The following is a 12,177-nucleotide window of genomic DNA, read 5'->3' on the forward strand; positions in this document are numbered from 1 at the left end:
TTGATTACCCCTACCTCCTTCCTTTTTTGCTCTTCCGAGCTGCGCTACAAGCCTAAAACAGTCATGACATACCAACTCGCCCAAACTGCCACGCTTTTGACCTTCACTTTCTAGAGGCCGTAGCGGTTGAATACACATGCCCCGAATAAATATTATCACGTAGTAATGACAGTGAAGAACACAGCAGCAAAACCAAGAATCACGAAACTAACTTTTTATTGGGCAAGCATGTACCCTCAAAAGCACGTTGCACTCAATGCACAATGATAGCGGCGAACACAGTCAGCCATCGTCGAAATCTGATCTGCGGGTCAAGTGCGTTAGCCTTCATATATGCGTCATCGAAGGTTCCAGAGTAATCGCTGGTGCTCCTGTGTCTTCCAGAAAGCACTACACAGTTTGTGTCAAGCATACAATCAGATTACACAATGTTCGGTTACAACAGACAACGAATAGAACCATCCATAACATTCGAGAAACTTTCGACACATGCAGGCGCGTCCTGAGCTAAGCGATAACATTCAACATTTGTTAGCCGGTGAAAAGAGGTCTACCGAGAAAGATAAGCAACAGTAAACGTGTCAATATGCTCAAAAAATCTAAATGTAAAGCCACAAGTTGGTGTAGCAAGATTAACATGTCAGATTCTAACGCCCACATCCCAAGTAATTGTATCTTAATAACGTATTCAGTGTTCCTTCTCGCATTACTCACTACAAAACATGTGAGTTGAGATGCTGCACAAAGAAAGCGGTATTGTTGAGGTTTGGCTTGACCTTCTTTGACTGTGACTACAACGCCACGTTGAATGGCCTTACAGTTGATCCCGATAATATCAAACTCAAAGGGTATTGCGAAATAGTTCGATATATAGACCAAAATTTTATGTCCTCGTAGCGCGAGAGCTGCGCCATTGGATGGATAGAGGAATGAGGCTCAACCCTTTGAATCGGGCGGCGGCGGCGCGCGCCACCTAGTCTTGTATGGTACTATATGCATGTATACTAATGTATTTACTCTACTTATGCGTTGATATTATCCACCGATCAGATAGCCTCCGTTTAGTTATTTCTACCTGTTCAAAGTCTATTTTGCTTTCACTGTCTTTAAAACCCAAACCTTTGAATAGTTCCCCGTTACATTCACCTGCAGGGCGAAGTTGTTTACAAGCAAGTATCAGGTGTTCAGCCGTTTCCTCCTCCTCTTCACACGCCCCGCACAAGTCTATCTCCTGGTATCTGGCTCGGTACGTTTTAGTCCGCAGTACACCAGTCCTGGCCTCAAACAACGAGCTTACCTTAGAGTTATCGTAAATATTTTCTTTGGCTATTTCTTGCTTAAACGTCTTGTATGTCTATAATGCTGATTTGGTTTGCATCTCTGATTTCCACATACCCGGCCCTCTCTGTGTCCTTAACATTTTTCTTGACGGATGATTCCTTACCTCTCCTCCCACTGCTGCCCAAGTATTTGCAGGACAATATTCTGGTTCGTTAATAAATCTCGACAATAAGAGCCGCCTTCTGGTGAGGACTGCACACGGACCGCAAGGAGGCAGCAGTGGCCGACCTCGACCGAAGCTAAGCGATTTTGTACTTTTTTTTATGAGAGTTTTTGTGCAAGGTGTAAGCACTGTAGGGCGACAGTTTTAAACCGTGGTAGGTGTAGGGAAGCTGACAAAGGTAGCCGGATAGCGAAATAGCCGCAAGACTTACCGTGGGGCTTTCTCTGGGTATTTATGCGGGCTTTTTCGTTAGGTGGTCGGGCGGCCGATGCCTTCCGCAGCTTAAGAAAGTCACAGGCTATGTTGAGCTATTGAAGTTATTTTACTCGGAAAAGCAGCTGGAAATAGTAACACAAAAAATTGAGGAAGTAATTTCTGAAAACACTAATCAAATTTACCAGGGCTGTGTGAGGTAGAGCTTGGTAACGTACGAGTCAGGCCCAAAGGGAAAAGAAGACGGAAGGCTGCTCAAATAAGGAGGTTGAAAAGGCCGTAAAGAAACGTCAAGAAACATACAGGGAACACAGATATTCTAAGCAAAAGGGTGAACCAGACACTGAAGTAAACTGAAAATGGGATAACTTCTTCAACTATGGAAGGGATTAATCGAAAGAAGATTAGTAGAAAGGTGACCCAATGGTTGTCAGAAGTAAAGAAAAAGAATAGACAAATTTGGAGGACGCTTAAGCTTCGCCTTTATGAGTGGAACGCTATAACATTCAGATTTCTGACTGCTTCTCATGCTGCACGGCAAATGCAGCGTATGAAACGCTATGCACGAAGACACGCTTTCTGGTAAAGACGCGGCCTCTTGCGTGGGTCGCGATGGATGGATGGATGGATGTTATGAGCGTCCCCTTTGGAACGGGGCAGTGGGTTGCGCCACCAAGCTCTTGCTACTATACTGCCTAATATTCTACCTAGGTTAAACAATGAAAAAAGACAAAAAAAAACACTATGAACTACCACGTCCCAAATTTTCTGATCCCCTATTGTGAACTGTGCTTTTGCACGTCTCCGTCTTTTGTCGTTTCCCTACTTTTCTTCCACCAATCCTCCAGTCGCCTCTTACTAATGTCTATTGCGGACATGTTTGCTTTACCACTGCTCCCTCTGAACCCAAGGGCTTCAAGGAGGCCAGTGGTGCCTAATTCGACCGCTGGGTAGACGTCTTCACATTCCAATAAAACATGCTCCGTAGTTTCCCTAGCTTTACCACAGCAAGCACATGCTTCTTCTTCCTTCTTATATCTCGCTTTATAGGTGCGTGTTCTAAGGCACCCTGATCTCGCTTCGAAAAGTAATGAGCTTCCCTTTGAGTTATCATAAATGGTTTCTTTCCTGATTTCGTTTTTTCCTCTTAAGTAGTTACTCATGGCAGGTTTCTTTTCCACTGCCGCCACCCATGAGATTAATTCAGCTTCTCTGACTTTCCGCTTGACCTTTGTTGTTGTGTTGGCCACCCAGCAGGCCGCATACTTGCTGGTAAGCTTCCTAGTTCTTTTCCTCCACTGTGAATCAATGTTTTTCCTGTACAGATACCTGAACACTTTCCCAGCCCATTTACTTTCTTCCATATGCGGCGGGTGCGAGCGCCATCTGGATGTGTTGCAAAGAACCAGGCGCACCGCTCTGTGGCCTCTATGATATTCGCACGCCGGCGCGCGCAAATGGCAGGCACTGTGGCCGGCCTGTGAAATGTAGAAACGCTGGGAAAGGGGTTTGTTTGAGTTTCCTCGCCACAGAATTATGTTTTCCCGTATATTCAAATTACAAACCGACGCTATCATGTCTGTAAGTTGTGTTAGTCATACTTCACGATTTTTCTAAGTATTTTAGCTTGAGATGTTCAATTAGTTCGGTAACTTCATTGTGCCACATGGAGGGCCTGGTTATGGGTGATTTGAGATTCGAGCTCCGACACCGGACGCCGGATTTTCTGCGACATCGGGCCTTTAACGCTGTCGCGTTAAAAGCCACTAAAATTTTCTGGACATATCTCAACTTCTTGAACAATAAGGCTAGAGTAGAGCATAAGTTTGTAGTTACAGCTTAAAGCATTCGGCTAGAAGGTGACGAGGCAATGGAACATATAACAATGGTGACATAAAAAAATTTAAAGAACAACGGATTATTGCAATTACTCTATCATGCGAGGATAGAACGGTCAGTGCAGTGGCTCCACTTGAACAAAGCGAGTCGGAAAAGGCAGAGAAGAGGGTTTCTAGTAGCCCATCGACAGGACCTGACGGCATCCCAATTATGTTAATAAATACATTGGATCAAAATCTAAGCAAACATTAAGAGGAGTAGTGAGAAAATCGATAACAAAGCGTAAAGCCCCCGATGGGTGTAGACTAAGTAGCATGAACATAATACATATAAGCGAAAGGGGGACAAAGCCTGGAGATTGTAAAGGACAAACTGCAGCCATGGGCTGAGGGCGAGGAAGTGCTGGGGGAACTACAAAATCGGTTGCGAAAACAAAGGAGGCTAGAGGACAATCTGTTCTCATTGACATAGTGCATCGAAAAAGCAGAAAATGAACACAGGACGATATGGCTGGCATTTCGGGATATTAAAGGAGCCTATGACAGTGTAATTCAAGAAGATTGGGTTCATATATTTACAATACTGCCAGTCTTACTTACAGACCATAGCAGGTGGGCATATGATTACACATGCAATGCATGTTTTATATACCGAACGGTAAAAACATCCAAATATGTAAATGGAAATACATCAATCAGGTTCAATGCACAATTTTACAACAACACTACTACGAATAACAGAGCAACTCACATAAATAGCACACTTCAAGTTACATGTACACAAATATTATTACAATGTTACAAAAACAAAAAGAAACAAAGTAGGTAAATGTTTACATATAGTTCAGAAAATGGGAGTTCTGGCAATTATACGTGCAAAAAAACATTTTTTTCCTAACTACTTATTTCATCTTCCATGTACTTAACAAAATCATACTGCGATATTATATTTATAGATGTATCTAGGTTATTCCACTCACGAGCAAGACGAGGGAAAAAGGAACACTGAAAAGTACTGTTACTACAAAGGAACTCGTTTAGTGTATACGGATGATTATGACGAAGTATGTGGGATTTAGAAAAGGTAACGTATGCAGAGGCATTTATTTTTAGTCGGTTGTGTAGTATTTCATGCACAAATGTTAGACGAACTCGTTTTGCTCGAACAGCCAAAGTTGCAAGCCCTCATTGTGCAAGGAGAAGAGTGCGTGAATCACTGTGCTGGTATTTTCGGTAGATAAACCTAATTGCCTTTCTCTGGAAGCTTTTCAGTTTGGATATGTTAGTTTTAGTGTATGGGAACCACACGAGATTAGCATACTCAAGTACATGTCTCACAAATGTAATATAAGTTAAAAGTTTGATTCTAGTTGGTGCTAACCGCAGGCACCTTTCGAGAAAAAAATTTTTGTATTGCACAAGAAGTAACGTTGTTAATATGTGATGTCCTGTTAAGTCGGACGTTATTGTTAAACCAAGATACTTATGTTGTTAACTCTAGTTATGAGGCTGCCGTTAAGTGTGTAGTGTAAAAAGGATACAAACCGTTTTGTTTGTATTAATGATCATTTGCCAGTTATCACACGATTCGGTTATTTTTGCTAGCGGGTTAGAAGTCTGCATTCTTTTGGTACTGCCGTACCCAAATTGAATTGAATTATGGGGTTTACATGCCGAAACCACGACTTGACTAGGAAGCTTACCATAGTGGGGAACACCGAATTAATTTTGAACACCAGGGGGTCTTTAATGTGCATTTTTTTTTTGCATTTCTCCTCCATCGAAATGTGGCGACCACGGCCAGGATTTGGTCCCGCGACCTCTTGCTTGGTATTGCAACACCATAGCCGCGAAACCACCGAGGCGGGCCGTCAAGATTTGTGGAACATACTGGACAAACTTGACATGGAAGATGGAGTAACTAGTCTTGTAAAGAATATCTATATGTAACAAGGTGATCATAAAATGGGGAAAAAGGTATTTTAGCCTATAGAGATACAGCGGGGGCTTAGGCAAAGGTGCCGTCTGTCACCGCCGTTCATGTTGCACCTAGAAGGATTAAAGACCAAGAATCATCGGCTGATAAAAATATTGAAGAAATAAGAGGGGTCTGTGGAGAATAGGGATGCAGACAAAATCAGCACTGAGAACATACATAACTTTCAAGCAGCAAATTGTCAAGAAAACATGTACGATAATTCCTAATCACACTCTTTGTTGGTTGAAGCTAGGACGGGAGTTATGTGGACTAAGACGTACCGAGTCAAATACCAAGGGACAGACACGTTATGCGCTGCATGTGGAGAGGAGGAGGAAATGGTTGAGCAGCTGTTAATTCTCTGTAAAGGACTTTGCCCTATAGTGCAAAACACCGGTGCTGATATTTGCAAAGTATTGTGGTTGAGGGACAGCGGAGGCAAAATAGATTTAGGCGGATAGAAATTAGCAAATGAAGATTATCTTATTGGCGACTAAAATCCAAAAAATTAAAATTAAATTATGGGGTTTTACGTGCCAAAATCACTTTCTGATTATGAAGGACGCCGTAGTGGAGGACTCCGGAAATTTCGATTACCTGGGGTTCTTTACCGCGCACCTAAATCTAAGCACACGGGTGTTTTCGCATTTCGCCTACATCGAAATGCGGCCGCCGTGGCCGGGATTCGATCCCGCGACCACGTGCTCAGCAGCCTAACACCGTAGCCACTGAGCAACAACGGCGGGCGGCTAAAATCAAGGCAATAGTGAAATTTCACCCTCCACTAAGCGCAATACATTGAGGCAAAAAGCTGACACCAAAGTCGATGCACCGACTGGCAGTGGGCCAGTGCCGTTAGCGCGTTCGCAGAGGGAAGGGCGGCATGGGAAAGCTGGCATGATTAGCACCATCGGAGCTAGCTGCGGAAGCTGAAGGCACGAGCAGTGGCACGAGCGCGAGAGGCACTATGGGAACGCTGGCATGATGGGCAACAACGGAGCCAGCTGTGGAAGACGACGACGAATGCGCGGGCAGTGGTACGAGTAATTGTTGATGACAGTTTGTCTTCCAAGCACGAAAATTTCACGGAACCCTAGCCATGAACAGCTTCGCTGTAATATATCACTAATCATGGTTAGGTGGCGGAAGCCGCCACCCGATTTAAAGGGTTCAACCTTATCCATCTATCCATCCATCCTACGAGTGACAGGGAGAAATGGCTGCACTTGCGTAGCGCGTTCGCATATTGTTGTGTCTTCAGACTTGTTAATGAATACATTGTTGCACCAAAAGAAGGAAAAAAAAGACTTGGGAAGGAAGAGTACGAAACGACAGATTGAGCGCTCAACTTCAACTGATTTTATTCTTAGAGCAGGGATTTTATTCAGTTTTATTCAACTGAATGAAATGAGTTGAAGTTCAGCGCTCAATCTGTCGTTTCGTACTCTTTCTTGCCAAGTCTTTTTTTTTCCTTCTTTTGGCGCAACAATGTATTCTTTAGATCCCAACCAACTCGCCCAGCAACAAGTTCAACTCAACCTCTATTCAGACTTGTTCTTGGCTCATCTGCTCCGGTGCTTGCTTTAGACCTGTTCTTACCTTATGTGAGCGAAATGTACAAAGTTTATTCGTCGGAGTGGCACTGTGCTGTCGTAGGCTGCACCAACGACCAGCGAACGAGGAAGCTGCTCATGCAAGAGCCCTGCGATCAGTGTTCACGGAGACACAAAAAGTGTGTGTTGGTGTGGAGTGCATTCTGCCATGCACACAAGATTCCTGCACCACCTGGGAAATGTCACTACAGAATAGTGACTTGAAATAGAAAATTACTTCGTGCCCTATAAGTTTGCTCAAGTAGACATTCATATTGTTGAAGTAAGCTAATCAATAGCGTGCGTTTTGCCTTCCCATGCTGCGAGCCTGCAATAACAGCACAGCAGCATCATTTGCGACCTTTTGGCCTCTTTAGGTCTGCTAGGCTGACTTTCCAGACGAAAAATCCACAGCAGTCAGTCCGTGCCCAAAACCTTTGGGCACAAAAAAAAGGCAAGCAGGAACCATTCGTGTGTGCGTATCGACTTCGTAAGCTGTGCAGCGATTGTCCCGTTGCAGCAAATAAAGAAGACTGAAGAGAACTTGGCAGTTTTCATGTCCTGCGTTCTTCATGCAAAAGAACGAGCTGCATTCGAGTACTCGTGACCACGAAAAAAGATGACAGCTTATGACTAGCGTGCACTGAAACATGGTTGTGCAAATGTCAATGCCTCACCTGATTTCTTCTTTCTTTTGCACAGTATGCGGGTGCTTGAACTGCTATAATTGTGCGATGCTCACTCAGCTATACCAGAAGCAGGTTCACTCATTTCTAACAAAACTGGTACCCCCTTCTGCGAGTAGTACGCGCATACGTAATTCTTGTCTGTTTACTATTGACTGCGAGGGAGAAAATAATAAAGCGCCTGTAATTGGCTGCACACGTGATATAGTATGTAATGCTTCTATCTCGTGCACACTGCACCAGCCCACTAATTTGTTATGTTGCTGAGTGGGTGACTATTGACAGTGTGAAATGCTGAAACTGAAATGCTACGAAACTGTAGCGCAATTTTTTCAGCTGGTCTTGAACTGTTTGAGGCCGATGACCCCGTCGCCACAAAAGACTCGGAGCAAGTGATTGGTTTCCTGAGTTACCATGCCACTGCATGCTTGTACACATTTTCCGTGGACGTGAAGGATTTGTATTACTCCCTGCCTCAAGACCAGCTTCTGAAATGTGTCGACGACAATATCTTTCAGCACAGGCCAATGGCTTTTCAAGACAAATGTAAGGTGGCCCCATGGCGGTTTCTTGATTTAGTGTCCTTGTACATGAAACAGTAGTGTGCATAGGTTCACGCATAGCGCCAGTGCTCAGCGACCTATATTTGGCCTCTCGTGGCAGAAAGCTAAGAGCTGTGCTGTTCCAAGGTCATAACATTTAGGTTTGTGGATTATTTCCTTGTCTCGATTAGAAGTTGCAAGGAGCACTTTAACAACCATGTGGTAAACGTTGCCTGCACATTTGAAAGGTGCCTCAGCCTCTGCAAATCACGCACGAGGTGCCTGAAAACTACATGCTCAGATTTCTTGACCTAAGGCTAGTTTTTTCTCCCGGAGCCATGTCTGCTGGACATACGAGACGCAAAGCAAGAAACTTCTGTTGCCGTTTCTGCCAGCTCAAAAAAAGCTCTTAAAAAGGAGAATCACTCCGATGTGTCTATATAATGCACTTAAAATGTCGTGTGCGCATCGTGTAAATGAAAACATTGAAATACAAGTACAGCTCATAGCCTGAGCAGGTTATCCTGAACACTTGACAGTTGCAGTAGCTGATGATCTGTGCAAGACGAAGCAAGTACGTGTGACTGATCAGGTGCAGGAAAAAAGTCAGATCACAAGCTGGCCATCATTCTGTATCTGCACACGACGTCACATCATCTCGAGAAGACTGGGGGAAATGCAAGCGTGAAAGTTGTCACGTCAGCCTTGGACAAATTATAACCAAGTTGTGCAGTATAGCATTGCCGGTGAAAAGCGAAAAGAAAGGGTGCAAATAAAGCACAAGGAAGAATTCGTCACATGTGCCAAAGGTGTCTGTCGGATACCACTATCATGTGGCAAAACATACACAGGGCAGATGGAACGACGCCTAAACGAGCGGTTAAAGCAGCACGACAGAAATGTGAAAAAGGGAGGACAGGGACACTTGTCGTTACACTGCCGAGAGTGCAAGTGCATGCCATACCTTGACAACACTGCAGTATTGTTTAGAGACAAAGATCGGTGCACGCACGAGATCGTGGAAGCTGCAATAATGAGTAGCGGTGATTGTGTGTGGGTCAGCTCATCTTCCGTTTCGTTATCTGTTAAAAAATATGTTTTCTTGGGGCCAGTTTGTGATAATTCTTCAGTAACGCAAATATTTTCGACTATGGGATCAAATGATAAGTAATGTTTATTCTTGTCTTTACAGTATCTCCTTGTCTGTTTTTCTGAGTATATTTACGACATTTTGCATTAAATGTTTGTTCGAAGTTAGCGCATGTCCCGTTCGTGTCCCTTTGTGGTTGTTGTAAATTCTGCGCTTAAACTGTACACAGTATGGATTACCAACTAGCCCGAACCAACGCTTTACTCTGCTTATCACGCTTTTTTATTCCAGGTAACATAGAAATGAATGCGGAAGCAAACTAACCTGTATAAATACGGGGCGTGCCGCCATCAGCACATCTGTACAGCAAACTGCCCGGCCAAGTGTCTGTTAGAATACGCAGTTTAAATCGCCGTTCGTAGTATGTGGCGAACGAGCCAGGTGGACTGGTGTGTCGGGTTTCGGAACATTTGTCAGTTTCATATTGTAACCAGTAGTCCTCGCTTGTCAAGCAATCAACAAAATCTGCACGCCTCTTTTTGCGTGCTACTCAGTGCTTCGAGGACTTGCAGCCGATGCGTGCCTTCGTTCTCGGCCCTTCTCTACCACCACCACAAAGACGCTGTCAGTTTCAAAAGTGGCTTGAAGAACATTCGTGTTAATTCCCAGATATATATGTGACGTGTTACCGCGCAAACATGAATGATATGCGTTCAGCGAGAACACGCGAATCGCACAGCGACATCTTACGTGCCACTGCCACAATCATGTTTCTGCGAAGTGCGGATGTGGCGTGTGGTGGTTTCTTATAATTTAACCTGTAATGTAAAGATCCGTCCACGTTGAGTTTGCGGTCGGATTCATTTTGGCTGCTCACACAATCCTAAGATGCCGTTCACGGAAAGCATTTGTCTACACGGAGACAAATCCGGCAGCGACAGCCCAACCAAATGGTTCGGTATCCCATGCGCGGCGCCACTCAGTGAAAAGATCGAATGTCATCCACGCTTCCTTGTAGAATGCATATTGGACGCCAAGGCCCTTCGCGTTCTTGAAGCGTAGTGGTGATTTATTATGCCAATAACGAACTGTTTGCACGAGCCATGTCCATATGTGCAGCGAGCACCCTGGTCATTTTTTCTCCCCAGCAAGTCCTGCCCTTCAGCTTCAATCTCTTGTTTGACAGATTCGACAAAAAAAGTGCCATTTAAAATTTTTGTATACTTAATATCTTCGAGAATGCAAGAAGTGTGTCTCTATTAGGCGAAGCGCACTTTTAGGGGGCGCGGCGCAACGTTCGATATATCGAGTGTGGCGGTGAACGGGAGTTCAGTGTACGCGTAGTAAATTATGGGGTTTTACATGCCAAAACCACAATCTAATTATGAAGCTCACACCATATGGAGGACCCCGGATTAATTTTTTGCCACCTGGAGTTTTTTAACGTACGTATAAATCAAAGTACACGGGTGTTCTTGCATTTCGACACCATCAAAATGCGGCCGCCGTAGCCGGCATTCGATCCCGCGACTTCGTGCTTACAGCGCAACACAATACGCATAGTATGTTGCTGTACTTTTGTATGTTACGTTCAAGGGGATTTTACAACTGTTAAACAGAGAAAATAATTTGACACATGCGAGTTTGATATATACGGGTTCAACTGCACTTTGCTGCCACTGTGAAGAGGGGTCTGCAGTGCTCAGTCCCACATGCTTTGCGAAAATGCAGGACGCTCTGATCATAGCCACTACCTGCAAGGCCGGTGCTTCTGCACATGCAGGAAAATGTCACAAAATTTACGTTACGTGTAGTACGTTTGGAATTATCAACAGTACTATTGACTTTGTTTCCGATGAACAGTGAAACCATTGCACATTTCCCATGACAAGCTATGCATGCGACTGTTTTCTGTGTGTGGAAAGGAGTTTAGCTGCTTTACTGAATCGTACAGATAAAAAAAATGCAATCTTCATGCTGACACCAAAGCATGAACAAAACTGGTAAGCATAAAATCTTTTTAAACCATAAAAACTCTATTTAGCACATGCATGCTCCCTGGGTGAATCAGCAAGGAGCTTTATTGCTTGCGCCAGTGCTGGAACAGTCCCAAAGGGTTGGCATGACACAGAGACCCAAATGTGCTGATAGGTCCTGGTGAGGTCTCAATGGTGCCAGGGGCTGACCCACTCGGCAGTGCTTACCTCCAAGCTGCTTGACCATTTCCGGCTGGGCTGCAGCCACTTTCTGCTCAGCCTCTGCCTTGGCTTCAACTGCTTCTGCCTTGCCTGCGCCCACCTGCTCAATGAGCCGCAACAAGTCATCCTGGAAACAAAGGCATGTCACCAATGGTTATGCTATATTACCCAACTGAGAGAGTCATAGTGTGAATTGTTTTGTTATCATGACAACCTCAACGCAACAGTTGGATGGACACGTCCCAGACATAAATGGCACACCAGTCCCACTGAACGCAAGACGTTTCGAAGACGTCTTGGCCAGCCAAAAAGAACAAAACGTCAACAACTATTTAGGATGGCGAAAAGAAATCTTTTTGCGCACGTCTGGAAGACGTTCTGAGACAGACGGCTAGCAGACACCTTGCTACGACGTCTTTATTACGTCGTCAGCAGACGACTCCGGAACGTTTTGCATAAACTTATAGAAAGTGTCTGTGCTAATCTGTTTTTCGATGTCTAAAACATGTGTCGGTGCTTTTGTCGGCTTACGCGGC

At 44.4% G+C, this 12,177-nt stretch overlaps 2 protein-coding genes across 9 annotated transcripts in view; one reads left to right on the plus strand and one right to left on the minus strand.

The window, feature by feature from the left end:
• LOC135907082 (uncharacterized) overlaps positions 1 to 12,177 on the plus strand; it is a 307,176-nt gene that overhangs the window by 245,362 nt on the left and 49,637 nt on the right. The gene's annotated exons all lie outside the window — the stretch shown is intronic.
• Sirt2 (Sirtuin 2) overlaps positions 1 to 12,177 on the minus strand; it is a 290,603-nt gene that overhangs the window by 422 nt on the left and 278,004 nt on the right. For 2 of the 7 annotated variants that reach the window (XM_065438734.2, XM_065438736.2), the window contains 2 exons: positions 11,648 to 11,768; positions 7,114 to 7,235 (listed from right to left, as the gene is read on the minus strand). In XM_065438734.2, coding sequence (XP_065294806.1) covers positions 7,129 to 7,235; positions 11,648 to 11,768 — 228 coding nt within the window. In that variant the 3' untranslated portion in view covers positions 7,114 to 7,128. Of the gene's footprint in view, positions 1 to 199; positions 5,605 to 7,107; positions 7,236 to 11,647; positions 11,769 to 12,177 lie in introns of those variants that run through there. The other 5 variants (XM_065438738.2, XM_065438739.2, XM_065438740.2 and 2 more) reach the window with 5 other exon arrangements.

Source organism: Dermacentor albipictus, chromosome 7, assembly GCF_038994185.2.
Source record: "Dermacentor albipictus isolate Rhodes 1998 colony chromosome 7, USDA_Dalb.pri_finalv2, whole genome shotgun sequence".
NCBI classification, from domain to species: Eukaryota; Metazoa; Arthropoda; class Arachnida; order Ixodida; family Ixodidae; genus Dermacentor; species Dermacentor albipictus.